The 19,516-nt window shown below is 37.7% G+C and overlaps 2 protein-coding genes and 1 long non-coding RNA gene across 3 annotated transcripts; 2 read left to right on the forward strand and 1 right to left on the reverse strand.

Annotated features, from left to right (window-relative positions):
* Positions 1-4,246: 4,246 nt before the first annotated feature.
* Positions 4,247-6,320, reverse strand: LOC146659311 (uncharacterized). The gene is made up of 4 exons (XR_014913791.1): positions 6,262-6,320; positions 5,083-5,232; positions 4,595-4,770; positions 4,247-4,500 (listed from the first exon to the last, which is right to left on the reverse strand). It is a non-coding gene; the product is annotated as an uncharacterized LOC146659311 (long non-coding RNA).
* Positions 6,321-10,177: 3,857 nt separating this feature from the next.
* Positions 10,178-13,815, forward strand: LOC146659312 (uncharacterized). The gene is made up of 6 exons (XM_085424186.1): positions 10,178-10,205; positions 10,475-10,633; positions 10,717-10,854; positions 11,430-11,645; positions 11,749-11,853; positions 11,962-13,815. Exons 1-6 carry the CDS (start codon positions 10,178-10,180, stop codon positions 12,126-12,128), a joined length of 813 nt encoding a protein of 270 aa, XP_085280312.1. The 3' UTR covers positions 12,129-13,815.
* Positions 13,816-16,458: 2,643 nt separating this feature from the next.
* LOC146659313 (cell adhesion molecule 3-like) lies at positions 16,459-18,729 on the forward strand. The gene is made up of 5 exons (XM_085423299.1): positions 16,459-16,486; positions 17,385-17,543; positions 17,631-17,768; positions 18,312-18,554; positions 18,638-18,729. The coding sequence occupies exons 1-5, from the start codon at positions 16,459-16,461 to the stop codon at positions 18,700-18,702; spliced, it is 633 nt and encodes a 210-aa protein (XP_085279425.1). The 3' UTR covers positions 18,703-18,729.
* The last annotated feature ends 787 nt before the right edge of the window (positions 18,730-19,516 follow it).

The raw sequence follows: 19,516 nt of genomic DNA on the forward strand, positions 1-19,516 counted from the left end.
AGTCTTAAGCTAGAAGCTTTTAAACAAGAAGAAACATCTGTCAGACAATCTGAGGATGAGATCAGGCACAGTTAATGCATCACTAATATAAGTATTTCCATCACAAGTACACAAGGAAAAAAATAAGAACTTCTTAATTATTGTGTTTGTCATAATTCTGACTTCAGTTTTGTTAAAGCTATTCTACTCCTCAAGTGAAGCTGGATAAGTATAAACATCTACCTTACCTGGGAGACTGGCTCAGCTAGTATACTATGAACCTCGAAATTGTGGCCCTTTATATACACAGTGGCACGCACACACTATGGAGGGTATGGCCCAGTATGGTTCTCCTTAGGTCTAGTTTTAAATAAAATAGTTCCAGTTCATTTCTCTGGAAAATGTTCCCTAAACTTGATTGATTTATTTCTGGTGCACAATCTGCTGCCTGACTGCAGATAATTTATAAAGTAATAAATAGACACCGTTGAGACAACAGCCTAAACGTGAAGCAAGAAAGTGTTTCTGCACAACTGCATACATTCATTTACTTTGCACTTTGAAGAACATGCCTCTGCATCTCAGGAGCTTTATGTGGTGAGGTGAGGGGCAGGAAGTTGATTTACTTAATGCATAACAGAATACATAAGTCATGCATGGGAAACTAACATTTATTATTGTATCTGTATTTTGGATTAAACAGGCTCTGGGGTTTTAGTTTATAAAACATTGTTTAGGGTCATTGTATGAATGTATAAAAACATTTATTAAAAAAATCCAGTAAATTTTCATTTCAACTGATTTCAATAAACTTAATATTTTACAGTGTACTTATGTAACAAATCTACATGGAAACTTTACATCAAATAAAATACTTTAGGGAGAAATAATACTGATCAGTCTGAAAGCTCACTCTCTAGAAGCCACAAACAGTCACTGCACAGGACACCATCAGCGCTTATGCGGGAAATTTGGTAGCATCATTATATTCACATCAAACACTCTGATCTATGGTCTTCCCAGATGATAAGAAATAAACGATGCAATAAATAACCCTAGGATATCATTTGTAAACTAAACTTCTGTTAAAAGGATTTATTTATTAAAGTTTTTATAAGGAAATTGTGGAATTTATGACTGAAGTTATGCAGTTTAATCAATGAGTGTGATGATTAATTTCCAGACTAGGCTAAATTTACACATATGTTAGATTAATTTAAAAACTTCGGCTCAACCATCCAAAGTAATGAACAATGGACAAAAGAGGTGAAGAAGAGAGTAAGGGCAGGGTGGAGCAGCTGAAGGCAAGAGTGAGGGATAATTTGTGACAGAAAGACAGCAGCAAGAGTGTAAGGGAAGGAAAGGCAGAGCCTAAGTTGTTAAGATTTTCATTGGGAGTGACCAGAATGGACAAGATTCTGGTCCATTCTGAGGGGCAGCTCAGATCCAGTGGTTTCAAGACACAGTTGTTGGGACAGGGGAGGATGCTGAGGGTGAGACGGGAGTAAATCATGTGCTGCGGGCTGTACGACAAAATGAACAATCCAATCTCAGCAGCTCCTCTTCGGCCATCATAATCTTGAATCTTTACTGTATACAGATGTTTCAGTGCATCACTCTATTACAAGGAGACTGGATTGTTCCATTTCCGTTTATACATCATATTCTATTTAACTGTCAATCAGAGCAGTGTGGTTGGAACTGATAATGGTTAACCACCACAATTACATTCACCGCTGCCTATTGCGGTTAGCATTGTGCATCACGAGTGCGTCACTGTGGAAAATGTGCTTTAGTGAATTTTTAGTGTTTGCAGTTTTATAGAAAGTAAAACACAATAAACCACTGATGATAAATCAGCTTGAGCAAATGTGATGGAGAAATGGTTACTGAGAAAAATGAATTTTGAAAATTGAATTGGAACTTGAATCTTATAGTTATACAAAACTTATAGTTTTGTGGCTTATCACTGAAACAAGTGTCATAATAAAGTGAGTCTATGAGTAACTTGTGGATGGAGATGTGTGAGGGTGGTGGTGTAGGCTTCATTCTGGCTTCATTCACCACATGAACCACCAGCATTGCTGTTTTCCCTTGACTTTCCATGCAAGTGCACACAAGCTGACACAAATTTGATTTATTTATTTATTTTATATAAATGTTACATTTTTGTGTGCGAAAGACTTCATGAATATATGATATAAAAATCATTTAGCATGGAAAAGTCTTAAAAGATTATCTTGCATAACATTATTTTGTGTTCAATTTAAGTAAACTTGGACTGTGGGATGAAACCAAAACAGCTGAGGAAACACACACAAGCATACTGAAATTTCAAATTCTGCACGGAAAGGTATTCTAAAAAAATACAATTATGTAAAACACCACAGTCTGTCTGTTCCTTGGAGGATGCAGTCCTGTAAAATATAATGTTTAAGCTAGCTGTGTAACTGTAACAAGTGAGGCACATATAAATTTCGCTCATAATTAATAAATCATCAAGTCAGCTTTCTGTCTGATGCATTTATTTAATAGTTCACTACTTTCTTCAGTAAAGAGTCTGTGTGTTGGTAAAGCAGCTGGTGGCAAATCCATTTCAACATTGTTCTTCTGTAGATTTGAAATCAGAAGACAAAAATGGAGGAGAAGATAAAAGGTTTCACTGAAAGTAACACATATGACAAACTCAGACACAGTAAATATAGAAAGAAGTTGACATTCAAAATCTAAAAATGCAGCACACAGTAATTCAAAGTCAAGTGGCTAACACTCAAATACAGTTTTTCAGAGAAGACAGATTTTCTTTTCTCAAAACTACAGTTACAAAACCCCTGACTCTTGTGGCAAAACTTCACAAACATCAAAATCGTTGGATCTGCCCTTGATCTGCGTTTTACCATGAACACCACAGACGGCTCTGTAAACTGCACAACAACACTGGAAACCAACCAGTTTAACATGCACTAAACTGAATAACCTAGTACAATATCCTTATGGAGCATTTAAATGACACAAAATCATGTTCTAATCTTATATCAACGCAGGTTTCCCCTTGACAGAGTTACGAGTTTTTCAGAAAAAATAAGATACTTTGTTTGTTGGGGGGTTTTGCAGTTTTTTTCCTTTCTTTTTACAATCTCCAGCGGGTCTTGTCACCCAGATGACCAGATTAAACAGGAAAAGATTATGTGAAGATGATAATAAACCCAAAGCAGGAGAACACTTTAACTTTAAATACACGAAAAAGACAGTCAGGGAGAATGGAAACATAAATGTACCAAGACATAGCTGAACTCAATCTAGAGAACAAGTCACAGGGAAGTCAAACTAAAGACAAGGCACAAGAGACAAAGAACTCACAAAATAAAACATGAAGTAACTAAACAAACAAAAAAGAATCAGCAAAACAGAGAAACACAGAAGTTTTTTACTAAAGTCAAGTAAAACAAAGACTCAAATACCAAATTATAAGGCTACATATTTCAAAATTATAACTCTAAAACAGAACTCAGAATGCTAGAATAATCTTAAAATAAAATAAGGAAACCCAGTCAAATAGTAATCAAAACTCAACAATACCAAATATTAATGGCTCAAAAATGAACTGACAAAATCCACAGTCTATGACAGTAAAAGCTGTCATGCATAAAGTTATGATCTGAACAACAGTCTGTGTAGAAAAAATACAGCACAATAAGTCAAACAGTGGTTCATGGCTTTAGCTTTACATTGTTATGCATCACTACATCAGATAAGAAATGCAATTTTTTTTAATTTTAAATTTTAAATTTTTTAAAATTCCTTCATAAATCATCATTAAGATGCTTCCTGTGAAGAGTAACTTCTAGTAACTGAGTTTCAGGTGGTCGACAACCAAAGAAACGTTAGCTGAGAACACACTTCTTATATACATCAAGTAAAACTCCCTGTCAGTTGTCTCCTTTACAGCAATATTTGTAAATGTTTTTGTTTGCATATTTTATCCACATCTTTCACACAGTTTGTATCCTATTTTCTCTGTCCCTTAGTATTTGCGACATCACCCAACCTGGCTGCCGATGTTCAGCTACGTCTGCTGCAGTGTTGTCGAATCTGCATCTTATACGCATGAAACAAACCAGAATCAAATCCAGAAAAGGGCCGAGAAGCAACAATGTCAAAAGTTTATCAGCGATAACTTTAAAGCAGTGGTTATCCAAAAATACTCCAAGAGAACAGATGACACCGGGAAGGATCATCAGAAAATAATTAAAGAAGAACAAAAGGAAAATTCGTACAATTCTTTGTTTTTCATCAGTGGTCACTAAGGTGTCAGCAGCCAAGGCGTGAAAGGTCCATACTAAAAACAGGATGAACAGGAGAGCTGGAAGGAGGGCAAAAATATAGAGGATAAGAAACTTCTTGAAGACTACAGTAGGAACTACAGTTGCAATACAAAGGATCCAAATCAAGAGAGAAACCAGCATGGACCCCTTAGTTTGTCTGCTGCACTTCAACTTTGGGCAGGTGATAACAAAACACCTGCAACACAAGAGAGATATCACAATAGTATGTTATTCTGTATGAGGATAGAGAATACAATGTCAGGGAAGAACACACAGAGACAGACATTCACCTTTCAATAGCAATGTATGTCTTGAAATACCAACTAGCCGTCAAACCAGCTATGCAAATAATGTCATCTTGTTCAATTACAGATCCTCGCTTCAACTGCCAGGTGAACATTATGCTGATGTGGACGAGATTGGCAACGAGCAGGTTAGTGAAATAGATCACATGCTCCTTTCGTACCTGCAGGAGAAATTCGTTAAAGTCAAATTACTGCAGTAATAAACACAAATTGCAGAATTACACATAGAAATGTTTACATCAGATGATGCATGAACAAGGAGGTTGATTTGATTTTGCTTTCTCTGCTGTTATTGTATTAAGCATCAAGCAAGTATTTACAAAAAATAATTTAGACTTATAAAAACATTTTTTAAAAGATGAAAAACTGAGTGTTACAAAAGTGTACAATGTAATTAATAATCAATGCAGAACTGAGTGTTTTAACAAGTGTGAGAAAGAAAAAGAAAGTAGTAAGTGTGACTGTTTACGTACCAAGCAACACAACCAACAGATGACCAGTAAGGTCAAAGGAAGGCAGAACATGAAGTTAGTCCATATGATAAAATCGGAAAAATTCATCGCTTGCTGACTTTCTGTGTGGAACTGCTGTGAAAGATCCTTCATTCCTTTTCAGGAAAGAACCTGTTGTGTGGAATAGCAGGTTGTGCAACAGTGAGACTGTGGAATATTAACCAAATGATATTCATAAGAAATTAAAAGAGAATAAGCCAAATCTGTTTAACTAAAAACAAAAAAGAAAACAGCTGAATTTGTCATGGATTCCAGAGTTCTGGACCCAAGTTCGAAAACACTGGATAAAGCCAAGAAAAACACTGCAAGAATAGCCCAAATCCAAACCTGACCAGCTCAGACACACAGGAAATTATAAAAGAAACTGAGACAAAAGACTGAGTTGAAGACAGAACAACATACAAGCAGAAACGCAACCTGGGGAAATGGACATGGCCGGGGGGAAAACAGGACACAGGTACAGACAACACAGACAAAGACCCAGGTGGGGAAATAAAAGTAAACACAAGACACTAACTACTAACTACCAACTACCAAAATAAAACAGGAAGTGAGAATCTTAATCAAATGTGAAAATGTAGACACATAAATGAACTTAACACAGGGGAGTCGACACAAGCGCATCAGGCAGGAGATACTGAGGAAACAAATTAAACTCCAAAGCAAAAACTTGATTTCTCCAGCCAAGACAGAATTTTCCTTCACAAGTTGTTTATGGAGACAAACCTACATGAATAATTCTGTATTTTTTAAAAATGAAAAAATAACGCCAGAGTGATTCTACTCCAACCAGATCACACTCGATTGATCCATAAATATTTAATCAACAGCACATTAAATTAAACCCTCTTGTGTAATTATAGCTATAATTGTATAGTTTAGATGTTTAGTAGCAAAAAACATCTCTGTAGTAAAAAAAAAAAAGGGGAATGAGTATGAGATCAAGTTACACGTCACTAGTAACCGCATTTCCATCGAGTTTCCATTTGAGCAGCTTTTGTGCTGTTAATGTAGAAACTGTGCAAGCACAAAGGATAACGACAGAAAAAGCTTCTAGATCTTAAGATTTTGACTTGGCCTCTCCAACTACTCAACTTCTCAACTAAAGATAATATGAATAAGTGTAAACATCAACCTTACTGGCTTCAGGACGACTTCCTGCTCAGCTTGTTTAGTGATTCAGTGATGTGACGCTGAAGTTTAGCTTCAGAGTGAAGCAGAACAGAGCACAGAAATGTGGTTTATATACTTCACCCCACCCACTGATGGGTATACACACACACACACACACACACACACACACACACACACACACACACACACACACACACACACACACACACACACACACACACACACACACACACACACTGCTCCTTTGGGTGTTGGAGCTGTGTTTCTTTCAGCTTGTTTTGTGTTTTGAAGCTCTTCATATTTTTTGAATGTGAATTCTGCTGTCAGTGGATTGGTTAGATGCTGATGAAGCCACCTGTTTGATGTGGACATATGTAAGTGTAAATGAAGTCAGATAAGAAAAAAGAATATTGTGAGCATTTCCTGAGCTTTTTTTAATTGCACTTTTCAATGATGTGTATCTGAGACAGGTAAACGCAACATCTGAGGGAAATACATCTAAGCTGTAATCTTTTCATGTTCAGTTTTACAGTCTTACACTTCTGGCCTTTTTTGTTCTGTTTGTAATGTTGTTTGATGTTTTCTTGATTCAGTGATTGAAAATCAACTGTATTTATAATATTTAAAAAGTCATGAGAAACAAGTGATAGGAACCACACTCAAAAACATTTGTGGCTGGAACATGAGTCATAGTGTTAGCTGTGATGTCTGCCAGCTTGTAGGTGTTAAAAACATTTATTACGTAAGCTGGTGACATTTTGCAGTGCTGGGGTTGTTACATATACCAGTCTTTCTAATCTGGCTTTTTCACTTCTGTTGAAGTCTTTTTAATTTCTTGTCTTAAATATTTTTTTGTTTTTTAGTGTTGCTTTAACAGCCCTTTGTGTTCCATCAAAATGACAAAAGTTTAGCATTTGGAGCAAAGCTCAGGTCATCACCCCGAATATAAATATAAATGATAGTACTTCCAGATTTTTTGAACTTATTTGTGAAAGTGTTTACAGGTATAAATAGAGCAGGAATACAATCAGTGCCTGTTGAAATAAAAGTATATCTTTCAAAGTTTTTATTTGGACATATTCTATTTTTTGCGGTTTTAGTACCTGGCAATTTTTAAACAGAGATGTTGGAGATCTTGTCAAGATTGATGGAATTATTAACACACAAAAGTGCCATTAGGTTTTCAAATAACAGTTTTATTTTTCAGCATTACAATCATCCCAAACAAATCATCTTTTGGCTTTATGTGACATATTCAATATTCAAATTTAAAAACAAAATAAAATATAAAATAAGTGTAGGGAAAACTTTTTTATTTTTCTTGTTTCAGAGAAGAGTGTTTTTTTCTTGTCCTAAAATTAGCACTTGCAGTATTACACGTATATGCAAGACAAACATTACATTACCCATTTCACACAATAAATAGCAAAACCTTTCAGCAAAGTGAGACAAACTGTGTACAGATGGCAGAAGAGGTGAATATTTTTTTTATTACTGCAGTGTGAAGCTATTCAGCCAAACTGATAAAAACACTTAAAACTAACTCCTGCTGAGGTCTTCTTACTTTCACTTTCACTTTAATGCTCCTCATGCTTTCATACTATTGTACATAGGTTTAATTGTTGTATATTTTCCCTGAAGTGTCCTTTTTTCTTTTTCTTATTTCTTCTGTTATACAAAGTTCAGAGAGAAAGGAAATGAGTCTCTCACATTTCACTTTACACATTTTTATAAATAGGTTTTAGAATCTAATAGATGGAGGGAATTTTTAAATAATAAAAATAAATGTGTTACAAAAAGAAAATAGAGCAAAAAGTCAGCTTGTTTTTTGTGTTTTCTGAAGATTTTTATCTTGAAAACAAAAAAAGAAATACTTTGTTACTTCTGTTGTGATAAATAAAAAAATGTCTTTCTGTAAACCAGTGTTTTGTGTTTTTCTTGATATGTTTTTCTCCATCTTATTTTACTGTCCTGGTTATAAAAATAATTGTGATAAATTGGCATCACTTTTCTGTGAGAATAATCTGAGCGCACGTCTCCAGTTGAGCGTTTTGTAAATAAGCTTTAACTTGACTGTTCAGAACTTCATTCAGTTTTTTTAAAGAGCTGCACTGTTTTGAAAATGCAATGCTTTGATTGCAGAAAGTGCAGGCGTGAGTAGCAAACCCACAAAGATCTGGGGTTTGCATCAACCTGCAAATTTCCAGAGTGCAGCTCTCTCTTCAGAGGCCTTCTGGGTTCTGCACTTCTGCATCCTTGAGATCTTTGTTTTTGTTGAAGTGAAGCACGAGAGGATGAAGAAAGATTTTTGCTGAACTAAAAGACACAAAATCTGCTCAAAATTAAGGTAAGAGCTCAAGCTTCATTTTCAAATTTAGTTTCATTTGTTTCTTTTTGTTTTATCTTGTAAAATGGATTTAATGTGGCTATCCTTTCTTTTCAAGCTTACTGGCAGAGGCACCAGTTTAAGAGCAAATACAGATGAGTAGTGTTTCAGAACGAGCTGCATAAAAGAGTCCAAGTTAAAACCATTTAAACAAATAATAAGAAAAAAATGTGTCAAACTCTGTTTCCAAGGCTTGATGTGTAGAATAACATTAATTTATGATGTTAAAGACATAAATTCACTCATTTTGAGATGTGAATGTATTTATTGAGATTAAATACAACAATATTAATGACAGAACTAAGAATCAATAATTTAGTTTTTGGTCTCAGTGTGTTGTTTGGAGTAATTGATTAACTTAGTTTTAAGCAAAAAAAACAAAACTTAAATGTTAAGTGTTCAATATGACACAAATTAATAAAAAAAAAAGTTATTTTCACTTCTTTGTTACAGGAATCATTGTGATCACATTGTGACAATTGATCCATGAGAGTAGTCTAACTGAGTGTGTGCAGCTGAGCCTGTTTTAAGACAGAACTTTCTTCAGCTTTTTGTAAGAACTGCACTGAGTAGAAAATGCCAGGCCTAGATTGCAGGAAAGTGCAGACCTGAGTAGCAAACCTACAAAGATCTGGGGTTTGCAGTGGTCTTCCGCCTTCTACACTTTTGCATCCTTTAGATCTTATTTTCAGTAAAGTGAAGCACAGAGGAAGAAAAACGATTTTAGCTTCAAAAACTGAACTAAAAGACACAGAATCTGTTCAAAATTAAGGTAAGAGCTCAACCTACATTTTAAAATTTGGTTTTATATTTCAAAATAAATACAAAGGATTTAACATGACCATCCTAGAAACTTTCTGTTTGCTCCGTAATGGAGTTCAAAGTTAGTGCAGAGGGACCAGTTTAAGAGCCAATACAGATGAAAATGTTTTAAGTGTTTCAGAAATTGTTGTTTGTACGGAGTCGAAGTTAAAACTGATTTAATTTGTCAATTTGGACTCACAGATTTAAGTTTGAAACTCCAATGAAAGCACCTTTTTGGTGGCAGCAAATTCTTAATAAGTGTTAATATTCATTTTGATGCTATTTAATTGGACGTATAATGATCTCAGTTGAGCTGTTTTTTTAGGAGAATTTATTTAAGTCGGTCCAGAGGAAATAAATTTTTATTTTTCTTCTTAAAAACGTCTCATTTCTGATGAGCAGTCAGGTAAAGTTACAGCAGCTTTACAGGAAACACCTTCACATGAGCTGTTGGTGAGATTAAATTAAAGAGCCACAAGAAATGTTTGACTGTTTTTCACTTTTTAAGTCCAACGCTGAGTTTTATTGTTTTTAACATGCGACACAGAGAGAGGACGGAAACAGAGCGAGGGCTTGGTGGTTTCTCTGTAAAGTGTTCATGTGAAGAAGAATCTCTCTGTGGCTGTGTGTGAAATGAAAGTGTTCACGTTTAATTAGTTTTCTTGTTATGATGTCGTGTTAACAGTAATGTTCATTTGTGTTTTATTTTAAACCCTCAGGTCGACTTTCAGAATGAAGGTGATTGTGTTGTTTGTGTTTGGTGAGTGAATATACCTGTGAAGACAATATTGTGAATAATACTTTAAAATACTGCACACACATGTTGTAGATGGTGTGACCTCATGTTTAATCTAATTAAAAAATAATTTATAATCTGATCTCAGGTTCTTTAATGTCACTACAAGTTTATGACGACATACAGAGAATATTACTGGTTTTGTCTCCATGTAAAGACATTTGTTATATCCTCCTTTAAATACTCATTAATACAAGATGAGTATTTATTTAATTTATTTGCCTTCTTCTCAGTGCTGGGTGCACTCTCTGCAGCAGGGGAAGTTTTCTTTGCAAATGTTGGGGATAAAGTCACATTGAAGTGTGGGGTCAGCAGCTACAGACACACTCTGCAGTGGCATCATATAAATGACCTTCTTTTTACTGTTTATCCGTCAGGCATCACTCGCAAAGGTACTTGAGTATCTCAGAACACTTAACAGTAAAGTATTTGATGATAACATTATATTAGAACATATTTTTATTTTCTGTGTTAGGCAATGTTGAACTTGCACAGAGGTCAGTTGTGAGACAGACGAATCTGGAAATCTCCAGTGTGAGAGACACAGATGCTGGAGAGTTCGAATGTTCGGCAGATTGGACACCTCGATACCATTCACTTGTTGTGTTCTCAGGTAAACAGCAGACCCTGGAAAATATACATTTACAAATAAATGTTCACATTTAATGGAGCAGTGATGGGTTTAATAAAAACATCACTGCTGTGAAATGAGGGGAATTTTTTCAATGTGACTAATGGTTCTGTAACTATAATGTATGAGCTTTAACATAAAAGTGTCCTTATTTTCTGTTGTATTTGTTTTCAGTAAACTGCTGCTTAGAGAAAAACCTATGGTGTGTTTCTATGTGGCAGTCTTCTCTGTATAACCAACAAACTTTACAGTCTGGCCTTCAATTGTTTGAAATGCAAAAATAAGAATCAGTTTCTGATGTAATGAATAGTCCAAGCCTGATCCTATCTTCACCAACTACTTCCTGTGATCCTGTCACTGTTAAATTTTTGGTGGTTTTATATCCATAACATTCTGACAAGTGTGTGAAATGGTTATTTGTCTATTAACATGCAGTGTAATATGCCGTTTTGTTTTTTCTTAACTCTTTCTCTCATGTTATAAAGCTGTGCCATGTGTCTAATGACTCCCCTTTCTCTTTCTGATTCTCACTGTATCCTCACCTCCGTCCTTCTCAGTTTCGGTCTCTGTGACTCCCTCTGCTGTTCTCAAACTGTGTGATGAGGCAACGCTCCACTGTGAGGTGAAACATCTGCTAAAAGGTTGTGAAGTGAAGTGGAAGAGCCCAAATGCTGATTCACCTGAATGGCCATCAACAGTTCAACTCAAATCTGTAACAAGCTCACATAATGGGACCTGGGAGTGTATCATCACCTGTGATGGCAAACAACTGAGTAAGAGTATTACCATAAAGGGTAATACACGGGTGCATGGAATGAGGGCCCATGTGTACATATGTGGTCAAAAGAAACAAAGATTTGTGTTTTTGTTCTTCAGAGCCTCCAACTTCAACAACTCCACCATCCACCCGAAAGAACATCACATTATTTGTAACGAGTGTTCAGAAGACAACATGTACAACATGTACAACATGTACAACATGTGCGTCCAGCTTTTGAAAATGTCTGCAAATTTGATCCTTTGATCCTTTGCTGAATGTGTAACTCATTCTTGTCATTCTCACGTTCTCTTTCTCTGTGTTGCATTCAGGTACTGCCGACGATTGCCCACTGGGACTCTCCTGTTGGATGTGGATTGCAATAGGGGTGTGCTGCCAGTTTGGGATGTTCCTGATAGTTTGTGTCACAGTCTTGTGTAAGTGCATGAGTGGAAGGATGGTATGTGAGGAAAGGCGTTCATCAAGTATTTATGTATAGTGCTGATAGCTGTGGTTACAGATTATGTTGGTCTAACCTCTTCGCCGAATGTGTAACTGATCAGATTCATAGTTTCACTACACCAAGCTCTTACAAAGTCCTGGACATTTCACAACTGGCAAAAGTCTAACTGAGTGTCTCGGATTATCTATTACACTCTTCAGTAAATCAGTAGATGTACAGATGAAGTATTTGTTTTGTTTCCTGGGCTTTGCTGAGTAAAACCGAGAACCACCTGAAATCTCTCAGACATCTGTTCAGGCTTTTCTCCCAAATTACACTTTATTGCCAAAAGTATTTATTCGTCTGCCTCCAAACGCACATGAACTTGAGTGACACCCCATTTTTAATCCACAGGATTTAATATAATGTAGGCCCAACTTTTTCAGTTATAACAGCTATAATTCTTCTAGGAAGGCTTTCCACAAAGTTTTGGAGTGTGTTTATGGGAATTCTTGACTGTTCTTCCAGAAGCACAGTTGTGAGATCAAACACTGAGATGAGAAGGCCTGGTTTGCAGTCTCTGCTCTAATTCATCCTAAAGATGTTCTGTTCAAAAGTTCTTCCTCACCACAGTCACTCATCCATGTCTTTATAGACCTTGCTTTGTGCTGTCTTGTAGAGGAACAGGAAGAGGCCATCCTCAAACTGTTCACACAAAGTTGGCAGCATGGAGTTCTCCAAAATGTCTTGGTATGCTGAAGCAGTAACAATTCCTCTTACTGGAGCGACCAAGCTCTACTCCAGAACAACAATCCCACACAATAATCCCCTCTACACCAAACTTTACAGTAAGTCCAATGCAGTCAGACAAGTACCGTTCCCCTGGCAACCTTTAAGCCAGACTCATCCACTGGATTGCCAGATGGAGAAGTATGATTTGTCACTCCACAAATCATCTATCCACTGCTCAAGAGTCCAGTGGTGGCATGCTTTAAACCACTGCATGTGATGTTTTGCATTGTCTTTGTTGATGTGAGGCTTGGATGCAGCTGCTTGGTTGTGTAAAACTCATCCCATGAAGCTCCCTGTGCACTGTTCTTGAGCTAATCGTAAGACCTGAAGTTTGGAGGTCTGTTGCGATTGACTCTGCAGAAAGTTGGAGACTCTGCACACTATGAAGCTCGGCATCCACTGACCCTACCCTGTGATTTTACACAACCTATCACTTTATAGCTGCATTGCTGTCATTCCCGATCGCTTCCACTTTGTTATAATGCCACTAACAGCTGATTGTGGAATATTTAGTAACAACAACATTTCACAACTGGATTTGTTGCAAGATGGCATCCTATCATGGCACCACACTGGAATTCAATGAGCTCCTGAAAGCGACTCGTTGTTTAACAAAAGTTTGTAGAAGAGGTCTGAATGCCTACGTGGCTTATTTTATACGCCTGTGGCCAGAGAAGTCACTAGAACACCTTGTTCTACTGATGTCAGCGCCCTAATGGCAGCCAAACATTAGAGCGACTTTGTTGTAGCTTCACTCTTTGTGCTAACTCTGACTGTTGGTTTCCACTGCCATCAGTAGTCACCTTCAGTCCCCTCCTCGACCTGTTAGAGTGAGGAGATAACAACTAATGTGTTTTACAGAAAGAAAACAAAGCACCAAAACAACTTGTTTTCCTTTGGTTTGGAGATCGTGATTTTTCAATGATTCATGTTTTTTTTTAATTTTACTTAAAAAAAAAACTTTGTTACTTCTGTTGTGATAAATAAATGTCTTTCTGTCAAGCTGTGTGCTCTTTCAATTTTTGTTTCTGATTTTTTTTTCTAGTTTTTGCTCTATATGTTGTCAAAAACAGTGGATAATCTTCATGTTAATTGGTCAGCTAAATAGCTTTTAGGGTTGAGCACATAAGCCCCACTCTCCTGCCATTCTAATCTTGTATTTGTGAGGGGCAGCCAATCAGAAGAAAGTTTTCTCAAGGTGGGTAAAGCTATCTATTAGATAAATATTAACTAAATATTAGATAGTATTACACAAATAAGGCTCACCTGTCAATCTAAGTGGTCAGTTGGTGTGTTTTGGAGACGTTTTAATGGATTGTGTGACTAATATTCTGATATCTAATAACCATCCCAGAGGTTCGTGCTTCAGTTCAGGTGAGTGAAATTCAAGTGTTTTATTAGTTGTCAAAGGAGCTTGCAAAGAAAAGCGTCTGGACTTCTTTAAGTAAGTTCTTTAATAACTAATTAAGTAATTAGTTATTACTTTGCGCATATAGAGCTCAAACACATATCAGTAAGTATGTGTCTTATGTGCGTCATACTGTACAGTTTTTTGGATGCAGCTTTTTAACCAAGTAAGCAGAGAACCAACTGACCACCCTGAAGGTGGTCTAAAAATGATGATGTTTGCCTTTGTTAACACCTGGGGGAGGCTAATGAGGCTTCAGAAGATGGATTTCACAACCATTAATGACATCTGTAACTGAGTTTGTCAGGGTGCATGGCAAGAACGGGACCCAAATGCAGGACCTTCCAGTCCGAGACAGTGTGTTTATTTATAGTGGCAATTAGTGAGCAATGTGCAACAGTTTCAATAACGTGGTTCCCGGGTCCTGCTCCATGCTTGTGTTCCTGTGACAGACAAACAACTGCAACACTTGATTTCACAGTCGCTCCACTCTCCTAAACCTGGTAAGACAAGAGGGGAAGATCAGTGACGAAATGCTGAACACAATATTTGAACACAAACACAACACAAAAGAATAAAACTGAGTTTAACTCTTTAAATCAGCTCATTTACCTTCATTTTCTTTTATATTGAAAACTATTACTTTCTTACTTCTGCTGTGATGAATAAATATTGGTCTTTTTTCAAACTCTTATGTTCTTAGTCGTATAAAGCGCTTTGAGTGCTCAGACAGAGTAGAAAAGTGCTATATAAGAACCAGTCCATTTACCATTTACCATTTTTTCTATTTTTCCTGTTATGACTTACAGACATGAGTAGCAAACCCACAAAGATCTGGGGTTTGCTACTCACATCTCAATTAAGGAAAATTAGTGAAACTGTGTATAAACAAATTTCCATGATGGAGTCAGTTCAGTAGAGACAAATTTCTATTTTTCTTCTTAAAGACTTCTCATTTCTGATGAGCAGTCAGATAAAGTTACATAAAACTCTGTGTTCTTTCTGTTCTTCCTATTATGACTTCCCTGTTTAGTTCCAAGTTATTTTCACTTCTCTGTTACAGGAATCATTGTGATCACATTGTGATCCATGACCGTAATCCTACTGAGTGTGTGCAGCTGAGCCTTTTTTAAGTCACTGTGCAGAACTTTCTTCAGCTTTTTGTAAGAACTGCACTGAGTAGAAAATGCCAGGCCTAGATTGCAGGAAAATGCAGACCTGAGTAGCAAACCTACAAAGATCTGGGGTTTGCAGTGGCCTACAACTTTGCAGAGTGCAGCTCTGTCTTCAGATGTCTTCCACCTTCTACACTTTTGCATCCTTTAGATCTTATTTTCAGTGAAGTGAAGCACAGAGGAAGAAAAAATATTTTAGCTTCAATAACTGAACTAAAAGACAGAATCTGTTCAAAATTAAGGTAAGAGCTCAACCTACATTTTAAAATTTGGTTTTATATTTCAAAATAAATACAAAGGATTTAACATGACCATCCTAGAAACTTTCTGTTTGCTCCGTAATGGAGTTCAAAGTTAGTGCAGAGGGACCAGTTTAAGAGCCAATACAGATGAAAATGTTTTAAGTGTTTCAGAAATTGTTGTTTGTACGGAGTCGAAGTTAAAACTGATTTAATTTGTCAATTTGGACTCACAGATTTAAGTTTGAAACTCCAATGAAAGCACCTTTTTGGTGGCAGCAAATTCTTAATAAGTGTTAATATTCATTTTAACGCTATTTAATTGGACACTTAATGATCTCAGTTGAGCTGTTTTTTTAGGAGAATTTATTTAAGTCGGTCCAGAGGAAATAAATTTTTATTTTTCTAATTAAAACTTCTCATTTCTGATGAGCAGTCAGGTAAAGTTACAGCAGCTTTACAGGAAACACCTTCACATGAGCTGTTGGTGAGATTAAATTAAAGAGCCACAAGAAATGTTTGACTTTCTCAGTGACACTCTTTTTCACTTTTTAAGTCCAACGCTGAGTTTTATTGTTTTTAACACAGAGAGAGGACGGAAACAGAGCGAGGGCTTGGTGGTTTCTCTGTAAAGTGTTCATGTGAAGAAGAATCTCTCTGTGGCTGTGTGTGAAATGAAAGTGTTCACGTTTAATTAGTTTTCTTGTTATGATGTCGTGTTAACAGTAATGTTCATTTGTGTTTTATTTTAAACCCTCAGGTCGACTTTCAGAATGAAGGTGATTGTGTTGTTTGTGTTTGGTGAGTGAATATACTTGTGAAGACAATATTGTGAATAATCCTTTAAAATACTGCACACACATGTTGTGTCATGAATCGCTGTGTGGCAGGCAGGCAAGCAGGAGTGGTGGACCCAAAATGCAGAACTCAGACACGGAAGTGAAACTGAAAGCGCAGCTTTATTGCTGGGAAAAACCTCGTACAAACTAAACTCACCAAAAGACAAACAAAAGTCTGAACAGAGGAACCAAGGACTGAAACACTGGAAAAGAAAACTGGAGCAGGAGACTAAACACTAGGCACATAGAAGCAGAACACACAGCTAGTTGAGGGTACAACGCAACACTGACACAGAGAAACACAGGGCTTAAATACACAGACGGTAGTAATCAAGGGATGAGAGACAGGAGGGGAACACACCTGGGAGAAATCACAGCTGACGAGACAGGGGAAATGTAAACTGAGCACACTCACATAAGACACAGACCTTCACAATAAAACAGGAAACTCAGACACAGGGAACCAGACAAGATGCTGAACTGAACAGACAGATTCACAAACAGACGGGGTGACACCATAGACAGACAGAGATACAGACGCAGACTCAGAGGCAGACCGAAGAGAACTCAAACAATAATAATCATCATAATAATAAACTAGAAAATGATAATAATAAACTTAAAGCGCTGGGTCACCGACCCAGGACCATGACATGTTGTAGATGGTGTGTGATCTCATGTTTGATCTAATTGAAAAATCATGCATAAATATGGTTGTAGTGGTGTTTTACTCAGGTTCTCTAACATAAAGAGAGAATATGACTTGTTTTGTCTCCATGCAGAGACATTTCTTGTATCCTCCTTTAAATACACATTAATAAAAGCAGAGTATTTATTAACTGTGATTGTCTTCTTTTCAGTGCTGGGTGCACTCTCTGCTGCAGGTGAAGATTTCTTTGCAAAAGTCGGGGGGAAGGTCACATTGAACTGTGGGGTCAGCAGCTACAGACACACTCTGCAGTGGCATCATGGAACTGACGTTGTGTTTAATGTTGATCAGAGAGGCTTCACTCGCAAAGGTACTTGAGAATCTCAGAATACTTAACAGTTAACATCAGTATATGATGACTAATTATATTAGAGCCTATTTCTATTTTCTGTGTTAGGACTTGTTGAACTTGCACGGAGGTCAGTCGTGAGACAGAACAATCTGGAAATCTCCAGTGTGAGAGAAACAGATACCGGAGAGTTCAAATGTTTGGCAGATGGGACACGTCATGAACATTCACTTTCTCTGTTCTCAGGTAAAAAGCAGACCCTGGAAAATTGCAAATTTTTTTACAAATAAATGTTCACATTTAATGGATCAGTGATGGGTTTAACATATTAGGCCTGTTATGTTTTTGTTTTAAGGATCCTTCCACGTTACACTGATAATCAGATTAATAAAAACATCACTGCTGTGATGCTTTAACAAACTCTGTGCTACAGACATCCTTCCTGCTAAAACTTTGTCCTCTCTGATTCCAAACTGCGACATCAAACAAATAATACAAAGTAATCAAGGCCTGCTCTTTTTTCTTACCAGCTGTATAACTACTTATTACAATTGCTCTACAGTTAAATGTTTATTTATGATATTTTCATATCACCAAAAATGTTCCCATGTGTGAAAGAGTTGCCACTTTCCCTTTAATACTTAGTGTAAGATGCTCTCACTGTTTTTCCTCTCATGTTATAAAGCTTTGTCACGTGTGTAATGAGTTTGGATGAAGCACTTTGTTTGTCTCCCTTTCTCTTTGTGATTCTCACTGTATCTGTTGTTGTCCATCTGTTCTCCTTCTCAGTTTTGGTCTCCGTCAAACCCTCTGCTGTTCTCAAGCTGAACGATGAGGCAACGCTCCAGTGTGAGGTTATAGGTCAGCACCATGGTTGTGAAGTAGAGTGGAGGCGTCTAAATACATATTTACCCTCAAATACATCAACAGTTCAACTCAAACCTGTAAAAACCTCACATAATGGTCCCTGGCTGTGTTTCGTCACCTGTGGCAGGAATACGTTTATTGAGCGTCTGGCCATCAAAGTACAAGGTAATACACAGTTACTAGGAATGAAGACCCATGTTTACATATGTGGTCAACGAAGCATAAAGATGTGTGTTTTTGTTCTTCAGAGCCTCCAACTACAACAACTCCACCATCCACCCCGAAGAACGTCACATTTGTAACGAGTGTTTAGAAGACAACATGTGGCTGGCAAAATCCCATCACCACCTCCTCGCGGTGCCAGCTGGAAACAACGACCCTCGGGAAGTTGGCTAACGGTGAGGGTCCTCGACGTCAGGTGGAGTGACGCGCCGGTCGATGTAATCCACAGTCACATCCCATGCAATGACGTCTCAAAAAGCTAGGGCGTCCCCCGTCGCAGCCGTTAAAAATATGGAGAATGGCAAAGCGACCGGACCAGACGACATACCAGCCGAAGTCTGGAAGCTGCTCGGGCGCCAAGGCGCCTTAGTCCTCGCCAGCCTGTTCAATAGCATCATCAGAGACGGGACCGTCCCAGCAGCCTGGTCAACCAGCATAACGGTGCCCATCTGGAAAGGGAAAGGCGATGTGGCTGAATGCTCCAACTACCGCCCGATCCGACTCCTAAGCCATACCATGAAGGTTTTCGAACGGATCATCGACGCCAGGATGCGAGAAATCGTCAACTTAACGCCCAACCAATGTGGCTTCATCAGGGGGCGTGGCACGACGGACGCCATCCATGCTGCCCGCCTGCTTTTGGAGAAGCACCGAGAGAAGTCCAAGACCATCCACATGGCCTTCCTCGACTTGGAAAAGGCGTTTGACCGTGTCCCACACGACCTCATCTGGCACGCCCTGCGATCACATGGAGTTCCTGAAGCCTACGTCAACTGGACAAAGCTCCTCTACCGACAAGTCACCAGCGTGGTCAGAAGCCCAGTGGGAACATCGCCGCCCTTTAACATCAATGTGGGCGTCCACCAAGGCTCGGCACTCTCCCCGCTGCTCTTCATCCTTTGCAT

Source organism: Rhamphochromis longiceps, linkage group LG11 (assembly GCF_057381845.1).
Source record: "Rhamphochromis longiceps isolate RC_006_pf linkage group LG11, R_longiceps_female_GT1.1, whole genome shotgun sequence".
NCBI classification, from domain to species: domain Eukaryota; kingdom Metazoa; phylum Chordata; class Actinopteri; order Cichliformes; family Cichlidae; genus Rhamphochromis; species Rhamphochromis longiceps.